General features: G+C 40.6%; 1 protein-coding gene across 2 annotated transcripts in view; it reads right to left on the reverse strand.

Moving 5' to 3' along the window:
• Positions 1-20,674, reverse strand: part of FMNL2 (formin like 2) — a 304,250-nt gene that overhangs the window by 87,138 nt on the left and 196,438 nt on the right. For both annotated transcript variants that reach the window (XM_082659009.1, XM_082659008.1), the window contains exons 3-5: positions 16,167-16,247; positions 11,219-11,295; positions 2,252-2,335 (exon numbers count right to left, since the gene is read on the reverse strand). In XM_082659009.1, coding sequence (XP_082515135.1) covers positions 2,252-2,335; positions 11,219-11,295; positions 16,167-16,247 — 242 coding nt within the window. The remainder of the gene's footprint in view (positions 1-2,251; positions 2,336-11,218; positions 11,296-16,166; positions 16,248-20,674) is intronic.

Raw genomic sequence — 20,674 nt, forward strand, 5'->3', positions numbered from 1 at the left:
TACGACTCCCGCCAAGCCACTCTGCAGCCCCCATATGTTCAGTTGTTCAGCATTCTTATGCTCCTCTCAGCTCATCTCCGACTCTCACTGAGCAGAAAAAAGAAACACACACCTTGGTGAAAGCTCCCGTTTTAGGGAAGGCACATGAGTCTGTTATTTCACATTACATGAGCCAGAAAATTGTCACATGCTGAGGAATAGTAAGAAATTTTTTTCAGCCCATTTAGTTTCAAGAAAGTATGTACATAAATTATGTATCTATATATAATTTTTCATGTAATTAAAGTATAAAATTTCATGTAATTAATTTTGTAAGAAAAACAAAAATAAAACTAATAAGCAAAGAATGTAAAGCTAATGCCCACCCCACCCCCCCAAAAAAAGTAGAAGATTAGGAACCAAAAGCTCTGAGCTCTGATCTTTCGTTGTCTTTGCTCTTGGACTGCAGACCAGAAGAATTCCCTCAGAGTAGCACTACCTTTTCCCATTGGTCTCGTGTGTAGGTGCATTTGGGAAAGCTGCTTTACAAGTTCTATTGTGATGGGGTAAAGGGTTAATTACAGCAAACATATTACAAACAGCATGCAATTCTTTCCCATTATTCTTGTAGTTTCTTAGCCCTTCCTTAATTCCTCAATAAATATTCTTCCAGATTTTAAAATATGCAACAGGATAATATTCCTATTCTCTTTTGTCATATAATATAAATTGTAAGGGAGATTAGCAGTTTTCAATGTAATGGAGGTAGATAAGGAACAACATTTGGAAGAGCATGCTATAAAAACTAGAATTATAAGGAAGATAAGAACTTATCTACTGGGTTTTCTTATTATATTCCATATCATATATGAGTTATCAAAACTGAAACTCATCAGGCCAGTTTCAGTTAACACTTTACTTTCTGCAGCTATAAGGTAGGAATAATTATAGTTTTCTCTTCACAAATTCTCCAGGAAGCGATGAAGATTATAAGATAACATCTGGTTAGATCTTAAAGTGGGGCAATATAAAAAACAAGTTCCTGCTTTGAAAAGAAGAGTTGAGAAGGAAAAAAACACCACCTAGGCTGAAATGTCTTCCAATCAAATTAAAAATACAGTATTGGGACTTCCCTGGTGGCGCAGTGGTTAAGAATCCGCCTGCCAATGCAGGGGACATGGGTTCGATCCCTGGTCCGGGAAGATCCCACATGCTGCAGAGCAACTAAGCCCGTGCGCTACAACTACTAAGCCTGCGCTCTAGAGCCCACGAGCCACAACTACTGAGCCTGCGCACCCTACAGTCCGTGCGCCGCAACTACGGAGCCCACGTGCCGCAACTACTGAAGCCCATGCGCTCTAGAGCCTGCATGCTGCAACTACTGAAGCCTGCGTGCCTAGAGTCCGTGTTCCACAGCAAGGGAAGCCACAGCAATGAGAAGTCCATGCGGAACAATGAAGATCCATCACAGCCAAAAAAAATAAATAAAAATTTTAAGAAGAATACAGTATTATTTCCTCAATCTGTGTGTGTGACAGTGGACACTGGAATAGTTTTTGATTAAAGAGGAAATGTGGAGAAGAGAACGTCTCATTCAAATGTACACTTTTCATTCCTGTTGTAAATCTTTCCAGAAGCCTAGCAAATGAGAAAACTTTATGAATAAACATAGGAAAGGTGAAATAAGTAAAATTTTTTTCCTGCTCTGCCCCATTTTTTCCCCTTCCCCCTATGAAAGGGAAGTCAAAACAATACAAATACATATAAATTAAAAAGGGAAAACCTCTTGCTGACTCCGCTTCCTCCACTTCCACTGTGTTTGGTACCTACTTCTGCAATCATTTTCTCTGTATTTACTAGCACCTACAAATATATATATACAAGTTTGTTTGTTTTTTTAAATAAAAAGGGAGTCACTCCTCCGTACTTTGCTTTATTCGCTCAACAATATATCATATACCTCTTCCAATAATTGCTAGAGTATTCTACCATATGGATATACATAACTTGAGCACTAAAGAAAGCACTTCTTTTTGAAATAAGCACTCCTCTAAGGGTGGTTTTACTCCCCTGTTTTATTTCTGCCTTAAAAGCATTTCTAACAACAATTATGAGATTTGCTTTTAGTTACTTGAATATAAACAAACCTCCTTAAACCTTACCACATCTGCTTCTGGGTGTCTCCCCTCAGTGTGGTACCTAATTTTACCACTGAGATGCAACTTCTGTGACCACATAAAATTTTAAAGGAAACAAGCCAAGTTTTACTTACGTTACTGCGTATTGTGCAAATGACAGATATTCTACTAGAACATCAAGACCTTTATTTTCTTCATTCAGAAACTCTCTGACCCATCTGTTCAAAAAAAAAAAAAAAATCATTGGCAAAGTTCATCGCATGCTCTACCATGAAAAGGACACAGTGAAAACTTGTTTTTTTCCACCAGAAACATTCACCGCCTGAAAGGAACTATGGAGTAAGGCCTAGACTATAACACATGAGGTAGGAGCTTTTAAATATGGCAACTAAGAAAACCATAATATTTCAGCATGAGCGACGAGGGGTCAAAAAGTGTACGAGTTTCTTCCTTGTATTTTACTGCTTAGGAGACTGACGATAACCTGTAAGGAACTTTCTGAAACAGGAACTTGCTAACTGTCCTTTTCTTCCACCATAATTGATCTGGAGCCTGCTTGTTTAAGGAGCCAAGACTGCACAGGGAATCAGGCAGACTAGGGACATGACAACATAACCACTGAAATCCAGGCCGGATTCCAAATCCACATTCAACTCCTTGGCACACTGAGCTGTAGAAAACACTCAACTAGCCAATGAGAGACCAGTGTTTATGGGCTTCTGGAAATTCAATAGGTATAATGACCTACTTAATTTTTTCCATTAATGTTAAAACCTTTTAAAAAGTCGCAGGCACCACACACCATCATCAAAACCAAGGCGTGACAAATACCATGCTTCTTAAAATTCATTTTAAAATGATACCACTTTGCATTTGAATGGTGGATCTGAACGCAGTTCACTGAGAATGTTTACACGTTTTTATTTGTTCATAACAACACCTAGAAGATGGAGCAGAGTGGTCAGGTACTGAGGATAAACACCTGTTACCGCATGTCACAGATTTCCTCCAGGACATCCACCTTCAAAGAACATGTGATACCCCATCAAGCCTTCACTGGGTTGGAAGCTCCAAGAAGTAATAAGTAAAAAGCTGTGCTATTCTATCACAGAAGTGATCTTGGGGTACATCTGCCAACAGCAATGCAAAGTGGTTGCCTTCCTCCAGGAATACCAAGCCAACAAGGTCCACCAGCTATGCACACGATGGCTCCTACGGAAACCAGTTTTGACAGCTATTAGAACAACAGTGGGACAATTCTACCATGTGTCTTTAAGGATGAGCAGTCCCTTGAGGTTTCTGTCTTAAAGGAAGGAAAAAAACCTGGTGGATTCAGAACGCCTATTTTTAAAATTTTGTTTTTAGGGGGATTTTGTGGTGGTTGTTTGTTTTATCCTCCAGCTCATCCTTTCTTCTAGTCCTGTCATCTGCATAATGTAACCTCAGGTCTTCAGGCAGTTCCAGAAGACAGTAAGGTGGAAAAAGTAGATAGCTTGCCTCGTACTTCCCCCAAGTGCCTCAGGCAGGCTGTGACAAAACGTATGCACTTAACATAGCCATGTGTAAGTATATAACATTTAATCTAAAAGAGACCTAGGGAATTCCCTGGCCATCCAGTGGTTAGGATGCCGTGTTCTCACGGCCAAGGGCCCAGGTTCAATCCCTGGTCGGGGAACTAAGAACCCACAAACCGCGTGCCCCCCCCCTAAGAAAAAGAGAGAGACCTAAAGTGGAAACACTGGCAAAGAAAACACTACCTTTTGGGTCTCACGAAGTGGCTGTGTTATGAGAGCTGACCAGAACTAAGGGGATGGCTATTAGGAGAGGCTGAAGTTTCATTTCACCACCACCACATACACGCTCTCACAGCATCTACTTCTAGATCCTTATTTTCATTTGATTTATTTTAAATTACTCCCAATATGGCTAGGTCTCAGAAGACATTGGACATTTTTAAGTGTTGATAATTAAAAGCTTAGAAATGGTAAAAAAAAAAAAAAAAATTCCCTTTTAAAACTGGTAGGAGACTGAAGAAAGCTAGAACTCACTATCAAATCAGATGACTAGCTGTGCTCTTGAAATTCAAGCCTCTTAGCCTCTCTGAGGCCTCTCCATTGGTCAGATCTATGGGTTCTGACTGCATAATTTAAACTAGCCCTCCTTGGTGGCTGCACAAAACCACAGGGTCCAGATTTTTCAGAGCAATCTTGGTTTCACATATTCTGTCTCAGTGACCCATAAGAACACTCTAATTTAGGAGCTGAGAAAAACAGCCATTATAGTTCCTTCTGGTTGATTTTCCAGACACTGCCTCTAAAATGTAGAGATGGTCCATGACATCCTAAGGACCTGCTAGCACCTTCATCTCACTTAGTTTAGTCACAGACTGGAGAGAAGGCAAATGACTCATGGATATTAAAAAAAAAAAAAAAAAAAAGAGGAAGGAAGGAAGAAAGACATGGTAGGAAATAGTCAAATACAGTCAGAGCTACATTTCTCTTGACTCAAAGTACTAATATGCATATATTTTCATGCAGTGATAAAACCTATTAATTGGCTTTTACTTCAATTTAGCACCCTTATCAGTGCTCCTGCCCTGACTTGCTGACTTTGAGTGAAAGCGCTTTAAAAATAAATTTCAGGACTTCCCTGGTGGAGCCGTGGTTAAGAATCCGCCTGCCAATGCAGGGAACACGGGTTCGAGCCCTGGTCCGGGAATATGCCACATGCCACGGAGCAACTAAGCCCGTGCGCCACAACTACTGAGCCTGCGCTCTAGAGCCTGTGCTCCGCAACAAGAGAAGCCATTGCAGTGAGAAGCCCACCCACCGCAACAAAGACCCAACACAGCCAAAAATAAAATAAATAAAAACTTACTTTTAAATTAATTCATTCATTAATTAATTTCAAAGTGAAAGTCAGGAGCCAGCTGCTCCGTTCCTAAAAAGTCAGCGACAGTGTAACACATCCTGCCTTTGAGAGGTTTAATTTCATTTTTAACCTCTTTTTCTAAGCTGTGAGATCTTCCCTGGGTCTCTGTTCTGGCCCAAACCCCTGCAGGTGGTTTAGAAAAGAATAAGATAGAGATCCATCACAGCTGACTACCTTACCCCCTTTGTCAAGTGGTATCAGGTTAGTAAAGTCATCTCAGCAAAAAGGCTATGGATTACAAGAAAAGAACAGCCTTCTCTTCTTGTCCTCTCAATCCCTATCCCTTCTTCACTTATGATATTCTGTATAGGAGAAAACAGAGGCGAGAGTGAACTTCTGTGGAAATCAAATAGGTAGAGATGAAAAAAGGGCAACTTTCCAAGCAGTATCTTTAATCTAAAGGCATAAAAAAATGGATGCCCCGTTCTGCAGATTTATGTACATGACCATGACATATCATAAATGGAGGGTTCCCAGAGTAGATTTCCATTTTCACCTCTGCGCATGCTACACACGTTTTAATATAGTGCCAATATGCAAACAGTTTCAAATTGGGTGATTACAAGTTTTGGAAAGTAGAATTATTTCTGACTCTGACAGCATGCATCACTTACTGAGTACCTCACAGATTCGATGTAATTACCATATGTTGTAAATTTGAATTTACGCAAATTCCAAATCAACTGCTTAGGAGCTGGAAGGCACAGTGATAATGAGAAATAGCTCTGGAAAAAAAAAACTTATTCAAGGAAGGGCTCTAAATGCAAGTGCCAAGAGTTACTGTTTTACTGTAGACAGGTCAAAGCTTTGTGTCCAAATTGCTATTGTTTTCTCTCTGCCTCCCAAATCTCAGAACCTCATTGTTCTCATCTAGAAAATAAAGTCTCAAAGGACATTACTGGCTTTAAATTTCTAAGATCAAACAACAAAACAGACCCGAGACACACAAGATGAATGGACAGATGGTGAATTCCCTCTGCCAGTTTCCTTTAGAGAGATACTACAGGCATCCGGTAGGAACTGCAGTTGCTGACAAATCATGAAAAAAAAATCACAAGAAGCGAGAGATAGAAGGTAAACATCACCCAAATTCATCATCAGCTACCAAATCTATTCTGTGAGACAGCATCTCAAACTGGTTCTCAAAATATAGCCCATGGACCACCAGGGGTCCCTGAAACCCTCTCAGGGGCCTGTGAAGTTAAACCTATTTTCATACAAATATTTAGTCGCTTTTGTCACTGTGCTGACACTTGCACTGATGGTACAAAAGAAATGTGAATGAAACTGCTACCACCAAACAAGACACCTTTTTACTGTATTCTTCACCCCAAGCACTCAGAAAGGGAAAAAAAGTCAGCTTCACTTAAACCTGTCCTTAGTGAAGTGCTAAAAATTACTGACTTTATTAAAGCTTGCTCCTTGAATATATGTCTTTTTAATTCTCTGTGTGACAAAATGGAAAGCCCACATATAGCACTTCTGCTGCCTGCCCAAGCACCACGGCCGTCTCGAGGAAAAACGCTGGTGCAATTGCTGGAGCTGCAAACTGACCCAGCCATTTTCTACATGGAATGTCCAATGACAGACACATTGTGGTTATTCTCTCTTGGGTATTTGGCAGATATTCTCAAAAGTGAATGAAGTGAGCCTGTCATTTTCAGGAAAACTGACAATATTTTTTGTCAATGATAAAATCTGAGCTTACAAACAAAAAAATTAGAATTCTGGAACACTTATATTTACCACCATGAGTCTGACAGCTTCCCAATACCTAAAGTAAATTCTGATGACACTGGTGACTATTAACAAATATGATTTTATATTGTAGAATAAAATGTGTTGATGTTTGAAAGATCAGGATAACTCAGTGAAACAATATATTTCAAATGATTTTTTCATGATGTTAAAAAGTATTCATGGGTAGAAATACCCATTCAAAGTGAAAGACAGCACAATGGATTTTAGTGTCGACACAACAGAACACAAACGCTCACTGATTCGGTTTCAGATTCTATCAATACATTGCAACTAACGTTAAGAAATTACACCTTTAAGTTTTGGTGTGATACCAAAAAATAGCCACAATTGTCTGAAATGGTTACTTAAAAACTCTTCATTTTTCCAAGTGTGTATCTGTGTAAGGCCAGGTTCTCTTCCTATACATCAACCAAAACACATCATAACAAATTGAATGCAGACAAAGATGTGAGAATCCAGCTGCCTTCTATTAGTGAGACAGTAAAAAGATTTGTAAACGTGTAAATCAATGCCACCCTTGTCACTAAATTTTTTTTGCTTTGGAAAATAGTTATTTTTCATGAAATATGTTATTTGTGCTATATTATGTTTATTATTTTATATTTATATATTTACATTAAATATTTATTGTTAAATAAATATTAAATTTTATTAAATAAGCATATCTAAAATTTCTTAGTTTAAATTTCCAATATGGTAACATTAATAGCTAAAACCCACATAAAAACTTACTGGGGCTCAAAATAATTTAAGACAGTAAAGGAGTCCTGAAATCAAAAAATTTAAGAACTGCTGGTTTAGATAACAGGCTTTAGATTTGGACATCTCCAGGTCCAAACCTCAGTGCTTCTCAATTGTGTGGACTTGAGCAAGATATTTAATTGCGGACTCTCAGTTTCCTCATCTGTAAAACGGAGGTTCAGAGGAAAAGGGCAATAATAAAAAGATTTCTGTAAGAAATAATACATTTAACTTACCAAATACAGTGCTTAGTAACAAATACAGTGCTTAAGAAATGACTAAATGATTATGATCTTGAGGACTTCCAAAAAGCACCATCTAAGGATGAATTAATCGTAGGGTAGCTTGAGGCACACATATACGTGTTAAACCCCAGAGAAGACACTCACTGCACATTCCCCAGCATCTTCCTCCTTCTACAGATCTCCTCCTCTCCTTGCCAACTTGCACCTCCTGCGTGTCACCTCACGCCCATTCTTCTCATCTCCCCCACCGAGATACAGTGAAGCAAGCACCTTTCAGGACGTCTATGACCTTGCACTCAGGATGAAAAGTAATTTTCCATCATAATAGGCAGTTTTACTCAAATGACCTACCTGCAAGGAGAGTGAGCCTACACCTCAGTTTCATGGACTAACATCCACCAATCTATCCCAACCGCCAGCACCTCTGGAATCTTACCACCCCATATCCAAGACATCCCAACGCCCGTCTCCCAGTAGAGCACAGCCAAGTCAATGTGCTCTAACAGTGCTCAGCTCCCTTCAAGGGTATTTCAAGTCATTGCAAGGGCTTCGATTAGTCATAATCCAATTCTCCTCGACTGTTACAGTTCCTAAGAGTAAGTGAATGAGATTATTTCTAGTCCAATCCTTATTTCAATTTGGCTCCCCCCCAAAATTAATTATCTTTCTCACGAGACTGTTCCATTTATAGTTTTAGGCTGACCCTTTTGCTTGACAAAGCTGTAGCTTGGAATGTTACTTCAGCAAAGCCCCAGATTTTAACCTTGGAATGCAAGCATATGCCAAAAATAATTTTTTTAAGAGAAGTAGACTTTAAATATAATTCTTCCTTTTAATTTCTGAAAATCATAAACTCCTAGGTAACAGGGTCCTTTTAGACAGAGAAGGTAACATTCTCTGCATGGATTTCCTTAGGGATATATTACACAACACTGTCCAATAATTATTACATTTAATATTATTTTCAACAAGCATAACAACAAATAACAGCTATCATATATTGAGAGTAATTACTATGTATTAACCCCTATATTAGGTCTTTCATAAGTTATCTCATTTAATCCTTACAACATTCCTATTAGATAAGTATTATTATCCTCATTTTATAGATGAGAAGTTAACTTAGGTCACATGATAAATACAGAGAGTTTATGTAACTTACTTAAGTCAAATAACTGATAAGGGGGCATGGCAAAAATATGAGCCAAGATCGCTCTTTCCCTAAGGAAAATGGGCACCCAATTACCTTTCTAATATAGTGCCCCAAAGAGTGCAATAAAAATCTAAGGATTCCCTATGCAGCACCTTGCACTCCCAGAATTCCTCACTGTACTAATTGATTACTTTCACATTATTTAGTAATTCTTCAGAAGTTTTCCCAATCAAATACGGTCAAGCCAGTTAGTTTCCATCAAGAAAAGTCCCGTTCAGGTTTGGGTTTTCAGGACAAGCAAATCAGGTCAAAATCCTGGTGTGTGTTTTCACTCCGTATAAGGTTATGCCAATAATTGGTTTCAGACAATCAGACAATGCACTTCCATGAACTTTTGTGCTGCTAAAGCCAACGCTTTCCAAGTGTCTCACATAGATAGTAGACAAGGGGAAACTTCAGCTGGTGAAGATGAAAGAAATGCAAGAATCTTTCAACATGCCTAGAGTATCCTAAACAACAAACCACTCCAACTGCTTGCAGATTTGCACTGGCTTCCACCCAACCAGACCTCTTCTACTCAGCCAACTTTATATTGGAAATGATCGTCTTGCCTTGGTATTTGATGGTCAATTTCACATTATTTCAGCAATGCTTAAAGAAATGCTTTCTGACAGTTTGTAGAAATCCTGGCTGCAGCTCATGCCACCATTTTCAGTCAAGAAGAAGTGCCAACAGTACGGGGTTGGACGCTACCAAACGGAATCTAGCTCCTGATCCACAAATATTGGAAAGTATTTGAATTTCCTAAGCTTCGGATGCCCAGCTATATTAAATCACCAACACTTTCACCCCCCAATAGGCAAGCCTCGTTGTTTTGATCCCAGAGTCCCGATTATCTTATTTCCTTTCAAGGAAAGAGCTGCCAGATTAGGCTAGATAAGAAAAAGAACATCGCATTTTGAACAAAACGTCTGGCTGGCTCTACAGCTGTAGACTTTGTGGAAGTCTCTCACCTTCTCTGGTCCTTAATTCTTTTAATTTGTAAAACGAGGGTCTAGGCAATCCTAAATTTCTCTTCCACTTCTATTTTCATGACACTCTGATCCACTGTTCTATAGCCCATTTTCTGGGACAAGGGTGATTATCAACCTTAGGTTAGAATCAGTTCATCTTCCAAATATTTCATTCTCAAGGTGCCAAACATGTGAAATTATCCTTAAGGAAATGAATATTCTCACTCAGGCTATGGAGCTATAAATTAACCTTGCATTTCTATGACTTAAAAAAGCTTATTCTGAAATAACTGCAGAAAATAACCATTTGAATGGCTTATACCAAACATACTCAGAAGTAGAAGTAAACTGCTACTTAGGTAATTATTTTACAAAGACGCTGAAAAACAAAAATGTAATATATATGTAAAACTTCATTTCCAATAGACCTATCACAGGGGAAAATTCTAAAAGATCTAAAGTCTACAGTCTTTCCCTTGCAAATCTCAAAGAATCAAAATCCAGAGGGGTTAAATGATTGCCAGATGTTAAACAGGTACTTTAGGAAGAATTGAAGCTATATAATAAAATACTGACATCATTCTGCCTTAGAGTGAAACCATCTTATTTGAAGGTACTGTACAATTCTGATTATCTCAGGAGGGAGGGAGTGTGTAATGAAGTTGTACTTGGCTTGAGGCAAAGCAACCATGCTGTTGTATGAAAAACTCTTCGAAATGCTTAGTGCAGAGATTCCCCAAACTTTACTTTCCAGTGTGGATTTAAATTTCATGGTCCTGAAATTTGGGGATGTAGGAAGAAGAGACTCAGAATGAAGTATCTAAATGCAAGGGGGTATGTCAAGTGACACCACTCCAGCTTCTGTCCCCTTCTGGCCAGGGAATTGAGAAAAGAATGAAGCAGCTTCAAGTAACCAGGTCAAAGACCTCCAGGGCAGGCTTCAAGACCTTCCAGGATCTCAGTCTACATGACTTGGGGGTTCCTGACTTCCCAGGGAATCACTATACACACACCATCACTGCATGCAAGCAGAGAACTTTACAATTAGTATGAACATCCCAAATCAAGGACTGTCTGTCCTGCTTCTGATTCTTGCACAGTGAGCAATTCAAGAACAAAAACAAAGGTTCCACCCATCTAAACCTCAGTCTCAACTTATAACGAACAGCAAGGAAGCTTAATTCTTTGGATATGATTCAGTCACTTTGTAAAGTGTCCAAAAGCTTTAGAGCTAAAATGTTCAGTGGGCACACTTACCCAATATGGTTGGTTCTTAAAGAAATTTCCAGTTCTCTTAGCACTTGTGTGGACTCTTGAACACGCCGTCTGAATTTCTATAATTCAAGAACACATACTCTCACAAAACATATTTTAGCAAGTGCTCTAACTGCAGCTTACTTGTAATAAGTTTAACAGAATATGAAAACATCTCTGCTTCTAAAGTGGGCTTCTCACACATTTCTTTTTGCAAAGCACACAAATTTTTCTCATCGTAACAGTCAGCTTATGTGAAAGGACTGGGGAAAATGACTTATTTCATATACTAAGTGTCTCTGAGTAAGTAGCTTATTTTTTTCCCTACCCCACAATACAACAATACTCACTGACATACCTATGCTGGGGTCCCTAAAATCACCCGTTTCAATGATTCGCTAGGGCTCACAGGACTCAGCATACAGTTGTTCTTGCCGCTAGGATTTATTACATCAAAAAGATGCAAGGTGTAATCAGCTAAAGGAAAAGGTGCATGGGGTGAAGTCCAGAGGAAACCAGATACAAGCTTCCAAGAGGATTCGCCCATAGGAGTCATAAATGACAATATTCGTGAAATGCTGTCAACCAGGGAAGCTCATTAGACACTTAGTGGCTGGGGTTTTTACTGGCTCATCACTTGAGCACTCTCTGCCTAGCACATACCAAAAGTGCAGCCTCCCAAAAGGAAAACCGGCATTCCGCATAAACCATGTAGTTGGCATCAACAGTTTGGGCACAGTGAGTCATTATTAACAGGGAATTCTGGGAACTCTCCCGAAATCCAGGTCCCCAGTTGCCAACCAAGAGCCAAACTTGCAAGCAGGCCTAAGGTGGCAGTCTCATACCTACTATGCTTGTTCTCTTCTGACACCTCCCTTCTACTTGAGGAATGTCCTTCCTCATTCCCCTGCCTATCAAAATGCCACGTGTCCTTCCAGAACTCCCTCAGGTCTCCCTTGCCCCAATGAATCCTCCTCTGATAGTAAATGTACTCATTTCTCTATCCTCTCAACTCCAAATAATCTCCAAGGGATCACTGGGTTGCACTGCACGTGAGTTCTTTGGAACACAATTTCCTACAAAAATATATCTTTACAGTCACTAAAGTCTTAGGCCAGTCTGGAAGAAGGCCATTTGATGTGCAATGCCTTCTGAGAGGCGTTCTATGCTCTCTGTGCTAGAGACCCAAACCACCTTCAGGTTACACTGTTTTCAGGAAAAGCCTTTGAGAATCCTGGCTGAGGATATTAGGGATCCTTCTCCTCTGCTCCCATGACTGCAGAAGGAACAGGGTCATCCAGCTCCAAAGACAAAGGCATCCAAGGACAGGAAGGACAGGAGGAAGGTTAGAAAGGAGGATTCCGGGATGTGGGGAAAGGAGAGCCCTGCCACAGGCAGGCCCGGGTGCCCCAGGGAAGACTGGACCCCTGCTCAACACTGACGGGTTCCTGCTACCCTCTTCCCTTCTGAAGACCCTTTACTTCTCCACCAGCTGCTTCTCACCAGAGCAAAAAGTCTGTTTCCCCGACTGCCACTCCTGAAGCACCCAAAGACCTTCTCAGGTGTATAGCATCCACAATATGTGAAATAAAAGCATCCCTGATGCCATGAAAAAAGAGAGCCACCCCCTCTTTTGTCAAGAAAGGCTTAAGAAACAACAGAGTCATCCATAGGTTGGAGGGACATCCAAGCCCAGTGCTTCCTAGAGAGCCTTCCGGCAATGAGGACTGCCAATGAGGTAGGGTCTATGGCCGCACAGCTGAGGAAACCATTTCCAGGTGTGCTGGATGCTCCAGAGGAGCCAGTCCCATGTCAGAGTCACAAGTCTTGGGCTGTCTGCACATGTGGCCTTTAGGAAACGACTCAGCATTCCTAGCTACGCATTATGCATAGTTCTGATTCGTTCCCTGCTGCCTGTGCTGGTTCCCTAACTGAGCCTTATGCTTCCTCAGGGCAAGGTCATCCCTCACATACACTGTGAGCTACAAGGGCACCCAGTGTAGCACGGAGGACCTAACAGTGTGAAAGAGGATCTGCAGAAGGACTAAGAGGCATGTATCAAAACAAAATAACTCAAAACACTGAGATAAGAGAGGCGACAACAATAGCAGATAACAGTTATTAGGCATTTGCTACGAGGCACTACACTTTTGCAACCGCAGGAAAACTGAGGTAGAACTAAACTGACTTCGCCCTGTATTCTATTCTCTTGGCAACCGTTTGAATTTCAGCTGGTGGACTTTGGACCGCAGAGAAATCTTGGCATCCACTTCCCTAACACATAAACAAGGGCTGCCAACACTCTGCACTTGTACAACGCACCCAGAATGCTTTAAAACACTTCAAAGGGAAATCGTCCGACTGTGGGAACCAGCGAACAAGAGCCGGGTACCACTTCTTAGCAGCGTTCACCCTTCCCCCAGCCCTCTCTGTACACGGCAGGCCCAGGGAGGAGCCCACGGAGACAGCTGAGCCCTGGAGACCTGTATAATAGGGTTTCTTTCACAACTGCAGGGCCCACAGAGGACCAGACTCCTTTCTTCATGGCCTGTCGCCTCTCCCTATGCCAGACATGAGCACATCCCCCCAAAACACAGACTGAGAGCCTCCTGGTATTAAATAAGGAGACTGGTTTGGAGAGATATCTAATTTAGGCTCTTCCTTCCCTGCCCTACAGGGTTTCACTTAAAACTACTTAGAAGAAAATCGAAATAGAAGATGCTTCAGAAATTTTTTAGAAGACAGCAAATTAAGTATCTTCAATTCAATGTGAACAAAAGATTAATGAATGAAGTGCTTGAGGACTCCAGATGCAGTTAAGGGTAAACTGCTCAGCTTAGACTGTCTGGCTAAAATGGAAAGGCTGATTGGAAATCTCTTTCTCCCTGACTCTAATTCAGCTGAGAATCGTAAACTCATTTTAACTGCAAGCCATGCCTTACTCCAAGCAAAATCTCCTTTTTTCCAGGCTTTAAGCAGGACAGTTATGGTGAGTGGAACAGATCATTTCCTACTGCCAGCTCCTGACAGAACTCTTACTAAAGCAGGGATGGTTGATCCAACATCCATTTTATTTTCTTCTGAAAGCTGAATGACTGATCTTGAAATGTGAGGCTCAGGCCAAACACGGCCATTCAGGTGAATACACTCGGGTAGGGCAGAGATTTCAGGAACGAAGGTCAGCCCAGACAGACATCCTCTGTCTTGGGCCTCTTTATGAAGTTATTTGCGAGGAAGCAAAACACTTTCTGAGCAGCTGATTTGTTGTTGTTTTTCATCTTACATTCCCAGGAATAATTGTTCCGAGGAAGAACTGGGACTTGGCCAGGAAGAATCCACCTCTTCTCTCCAACCATCTTCGTCCCCATGGGGCTTGAGGCTGGAGTCTAAGAAGCGCTCTCTAGGAGTTTACGTATTTTCCTTTTTTAAAGAATTTGACAAATGTTGAGATAACTGTCAGGGGCTGGGACACTGAGTATACTCTCAGTCTTGTGTACGAATACGGCATTTCTGCCAGACTCAGCTCGGGACGAGTGTGCCTAATCCTGGGTCTGGGCTGTCCAGCCAGAAGGTTTACGAGTTGGGGGATTTCTGAAAATATTCCTCATACAGAATCTTGCTGCCCCTGTGCAAAAGAAATAGTCTTTTTTTTTTTTTCTGGGTTGTGTTTTATATATATGGGTATGCCTTCCTTTAACCCTCTCTAATGTGATGAAATTGAAAGGTGCTGTATCCTTGGGGAGGGGGACAAGAAAGAAACTAAGAATTAAGCAGCTGTCTCACTTAGCAGGCCTGACAGAAGCTCTTTTAAAAAAAGAAATGTGTGTGCCGTAGTTATGAGGAGGGTATTAGGATACTTTGATAGGTACATTCTTAGAAGAGGAGGCTATGTCACATATGGCGCCTAGGCGACAGCAAAGGTCCACAACCCATTTGCATCATCACTCCTAGACTTTATTTCCGCTTGTCTGCATAGTAACTACAGGACAAAGGGCCAGGAAACATCCAAAAGGAAATAATAGTTGTTCTCCTTTACTTGATTTCTTTCAGCGGGGGGTGGGCACAGTGTTTAGAATGTAAGCAGAAGATGCAGAAAAAGGAGCTTAAAAAATATATCTCAGAGCCAAGAGCCCTGGAAATAGGAGCTAACTAGGAAAACTGTGCCTTTCTGCTCTCATGAGTCACACACTGAAACAACAGAGGGAATTCAGCTCAAGATATTTCCAGGGCAGCCTTGAAAGCAGGAGCTGTGGAAGGTCAACCGAAAAACAAGTGCTGTCTGGTGACTAGCCCTTTATCCATCTTGAGCAAGGGCGGCTCTGCCCTGAGACATCCCAGGACTGATCCAGGCCCCAGGGCTGTGCCAGGCTACATGCTTTACCACAAGGCATCAGTTTAAACCAATTGTGTGGCTGCACAAAGCAGGGCTTGTTTGTAAAAGGAGAGAGTCCGCTGAGAATGGAATCAGCTATTCTCTCCTTACCTTCTTGGGGCCAGGGGCACGGCTGGGGCGGGGGAAGCCGCTAAAAGCATCAACACAGGATGTGAGTGCACAGCTGGGATGACAAAGCCCCAGTGATTTTTCAAGGTCTCTGGAAATGCACCAAGGCATGAAAGACAAGTATTCCCTTTGCTAGGCCTGTTTTTCTGGGGGCCTGAACACCTCTGGACTGAACCTACCGCCCTGTGTAACTGCAAATGGCAGCAACTCAATAACCATCAGAGGTACATGACTCCCAACTCAGGAAAGTACTTTTAAACACATTCTCAAGCCAGGATGGCCTTTTTCTTTGTCTTTTCATGTTGTCCAGCTCCAACAACTCCAAGGTTGTTTTCCCAGAGGCTCTGGCAGAGGCTATAATGGAGAGGAAGGAAGGTCTCCTCCAGGGCAGGAGGATTCTGCCTGCTAATGAGGAAGCAACAACACAAAGTGGAAACAAATCCATCTTACCTTCCGGGTTACAGCTGGATCCAGATAGCCTTTGAGCTTTTGAATATAAGTATGGGGAGGGTTCTTCACCTGGAATCGTTCCTGCAGGAAGCATGAAAGTAAAGTAAAAGCATGAAAGCTCTGAAGGCATGACGGTCAGCCATATTCACACAGATTTATACTGCTGACCCAAAGCCAAAACGCACCTGCCGCATGACCATAGCCCTGCAAAGAGTCACTGGTTTTGAATCTTTACAGTAGATGTTCTTATCCCCTCCCTCTTTGCCTACGAGGAAACTGAAACTCAGAGCAGATCAGTTCTTTCCTAAGATGATGCAGCAAGTCAGGGGTACAAGTAGATTCAAACCCATGTTTGCCCAACTCTAGAGTCTGACCTGCTTTCTCGGTGGGGCTCTGCAGCTCTCTTTCTCAGAATAATGTTCTGCCCAACCTGTGTTCAGGGACCTCTTTTAGCAGGTCTTCCATCTATTGCATATTCTTTGAATATCTTCAGTGTTGGCAAATCTTTTTCTTTTGAATATTTATTTTATCTTTGAAAACACCAAAAATTTGTCTCAAACTAGATAAAACTAATTTGTTTCAAAAATGAGTCTATTGCTCAGAGACTGCGGTGAGTGTGTATTTGTGTGCATGTGTGTGACCATTAAAGTGTTCCTAAGGCAGTTTCCAAATCAGAAGACTTCAAAGTATTGTGAACAAAGGCACAATCATTGAAATAAGCAATTTATATATATATATATATATATAAACACATATATGCCAAGGTGATATTTGACTGTGGATCTGGGGTGGGGCCCATGAATCTGCATTTCTAACAAGTTTCATGCTGACAATGTGGATGGAGGGACCACACTTTGAGAAACTCATGCCCACGTGTATCAGGTTTTACAGACCATAATGTCCAAAGCAGAATAAGCATGAGTAAGCTGGGCAAAATCCAAAGGCCCACACTATAGAATGGTAAGTACTATATTATAGTCATATAATGATATATGACATTCTGATAAAAAAGAACACACTGTATTGCATGGTTCTATGTGGATGGATTGTTGAGACAAAAAAGAACAAATGATTTCTTTCACAAAAGAGGCAAAATTAAATACTAACTGTTAGGGACACATATATAGGTGGTTTATTCACACACACACACACACACACACACACACACACACACACACACACACACAAGAGGTGGGGGAAATTTGCATTAAAATGATAGTCAAGGACCAAGGAGGGGGAAGGGAAATACAGATTGATCCTGGCTGGCAGTGTTCTTTTCTGACCCTAGAAGTAGTTACACAGATGTTGCTTTTACCTTACTTATTATGCTATTCTTAAGTTTCACAACCTTTCCTGTATATACACTATATTTAATACACCTAAAAAGTTTACATAAAGCAGCTCCAAAAGGAAAAAAAGATTTGTCATGAAATCAAGACAATTCTTATCAGGTACTTTTCTGCATACAACTCAAAAGATATTTTCCTAGTAATTCTTTTTAACCTGATTATTGCTTATGCCAAAATAGAATTTTTTAGTATTTCACAACACTGACAATTGGCCAGTATGTTAAGTGTTTGTTTATCCCATATAAATTTGTATTTCTCCAATACAAGGAACCACAACATTCTTCCCAGTCCACTCAAGCCTTGCTCACTTACAGATTTAGAAATGCTTAAGATCATCTTACTATTATCAAAAGATCTTGTTAGTGAAAAAAATATATTTTATTATTGTTTAATACTACTCTAAAATAAAAGAAATTGGCTTAGAGCGAGACACCTATCAATACTTCCCCTTTATTTAAAAATGATCATGGTAAATTTCATAGTATACAAACTATCTCTCAACAGAGCTGTTTTAAAAAAAGATCAGCTTATTATTTCTAATTATTCCCCCCAATTTTCTATCCCACAAGTAATTTCTAATTAATGATTCACGCATATTCGACATCTCTGGCGCCATCACTGTGTCTATGTACCAAGTCCTAATTTTTTTAAACAAACACTATCACTTTACTAAGGGATCACATAGGATCCAATGGCCACAGGGTTTTAGCAATAGCCCAGCTGAGGGCTAAAATAATCACAAAAAGTTCCCAAAAAACTGAACTGACAAGCTATCTAGAAACCAGTTACTATTTCCAACCTTGTGTATGAAAACAGCTGATGCCAGAGATATATTGGCATATAAATAAAATGCTTTTTAATAATACAATCCAATTACCCCAACTTTTATATATATATATATATATATATATATACTTTTTAAAAATTTTATTTATTTATTTTTTTTGCCATATGCGGGCCTCTCACTGTTGTGGCCTCTCCCGTTGCGGAGCACAGGCTCTGGACGCGCATGTCCAGCGGCCATGGCTCACGGGCCCAGCCGCTCCGCGGCATGTGGGATCTTCCCGGACCAGGGCACGAACCCGTGCCCCCTGCATCAGCAGGCGGACTCTCAACCACTGCGCCACCAGGGAAGCCCCAATTACCCCGATTTTTAAAAATCCCATGACAGAGACAACTCACCCTGTGCTCCATTCTACTATAGCAAATACTACCTACCTCTAAATATAAAGTTCCTAACATATGAAACTCAATGAATTTTAACTGTGGCTAATGCAGCATTTGCTTGAGGACCTAAAATTTGAAATCTGTGGACAGTTACTGAGAGATTTCTAATGTTTGTTCTTCCAGGCAATGTCTTCACACCATAAAAGCCGTATTTATTCCTTTAAAAATAACAAAATTTAAGGAATTCCCTGGCAGTCCAGTGGTTAGGACTCCACGCTTCCACTGCTGAGGGACTGGGTTCGATCCCTGGTCAGGAAACTAAGATCCCGCATGGCACATTGTACAGCAAAAAATAAATACGTAAATAAATAAAATCTGGCTGACTAGCATATATAACATATTGACATTCACTCAATTAGTAAAATCTCCCCCCCCTTTTTTTTTTTTGTGGTACACAGGCCTCTCACTGTTGTGGCCTCTCCCATTATGGAGCACGGGCTCCGGACGTGCAGGCTCAGCGGCCATGGCTCACGGGCCCAGCCGCTCCGCAGCATGTGGGATCTTTCCGGACCGCGGCACGAACCCGTGTCCCCTGCATCGGCAAGCAGACTCTCAACCACTGTGCCACCAGGTAAGCCCTAAAATCCCATTTTTGACAGTCATAAATATAGCTTTCTCTGTTTCTTACTTAAGATTGTGTTCACCCAGAGGGGCTTTCTCAAATAGACACATTTGCTGGTCCTGCTGACTTGATTAATTTCCTTATAATTAATCCCTTGAAATTATGAACAAGGTCTAAATTTAATAAACTCATACTTTTTCAAATGTGCTTAGCATTTGCTGTTGTGTTTTAGGCATTTTTTTCTTCATGTGTTTGAGTAACTTACTAACATATTTCCAAGAAACAGAAAATGAAGAAAACTGATGCTTTAAAACACATCATACATCGTAGCTACTTCTCCAAAAACTGCACCTACCTCCAGGGATTCAAGTGAAACTCTTAAGTAGGAAAAATACAAAGCCCCAACGATTTTCCTAAAACTTGGGGGCTGCTTGTCTCATCTCAAAAGGAGCTACTGTTTGAGTTATGAATCCAGCACCTGGCACACCAAACCTTTTCAGTCTGTCTGTCTTCAACATGGCCATTCGGACAACAGAAACATTTGGGGGAATACACTGGAGAATTCCAGCACCTTGCCAAAACACATTTATTTTGAAGAACTCTGGATGGATTATTGGTATTTTACTTATTTAAATTAATAATTTTTTCCTCTAAGTATTAGAATTTTAGATTTTTCACTGAAACCCAAAATTGCCCTGGCTGGCAGATTTCCATCATCCTCACTTCTGGGACCGCTTCATACCCCACGTGCTATTTTCAATAACTAGTTACCTCCTTGTCCAACATCACTTGTAAGCGTAGCCTAATTAGATTAAGCCCCTAACTTGAGTTAGGTTATACAGAAATATTGTTCTTAGGGATAAATCATGCTGATTTGTCAATAGGGATGCATAAGCCATCTGAAAGAGCTTTAAAAATACAAATTTCTTTCAAAATATCTAATCATACAACATCACCACCACTCTGACCTCTTGCCATTTATATCTTTGTGTGACCAAACTTTCTTCATGAAATGTTTCTGGATGAGAAATAAAAATGGCTCTGAGGGTTTCAATTGTTCTCCAAAAACATTCAAAGAACCAAGCCCAAAGCCATTTCTTAACATTCAGAACACTATGCTGACAAACTGCACGGAAAGAAGAGTGGGAGGAAAGAGAGGGGAGAACAGACCTTAAAATCTTCATGAAGCATCTGTGTCATTTGCAAACAGTTTAATAAATTAGAGTGTTAGGAATTCAATTTGTCTGGTAACGAACAGAAAACTTCTCATTGCTAAAAGCGACTTAATTTATACAAGCCCAGGAGCACAATTACCCTTTCATCTGGGGCAGCACTTCTTGTCTCTCAAAGATTATTAACTTATCTTTCAC

This window comes from Grampus griseus (genome assembly GCF_964374135.1).
Source record: "Grampus griseus genome assembly, chromosome: 7".
NCBI lineage: Eukaryota > Metazoa > Chordata > Mammalia > Artiodactyla > Delphinidae > Grampus > Grampus griseus.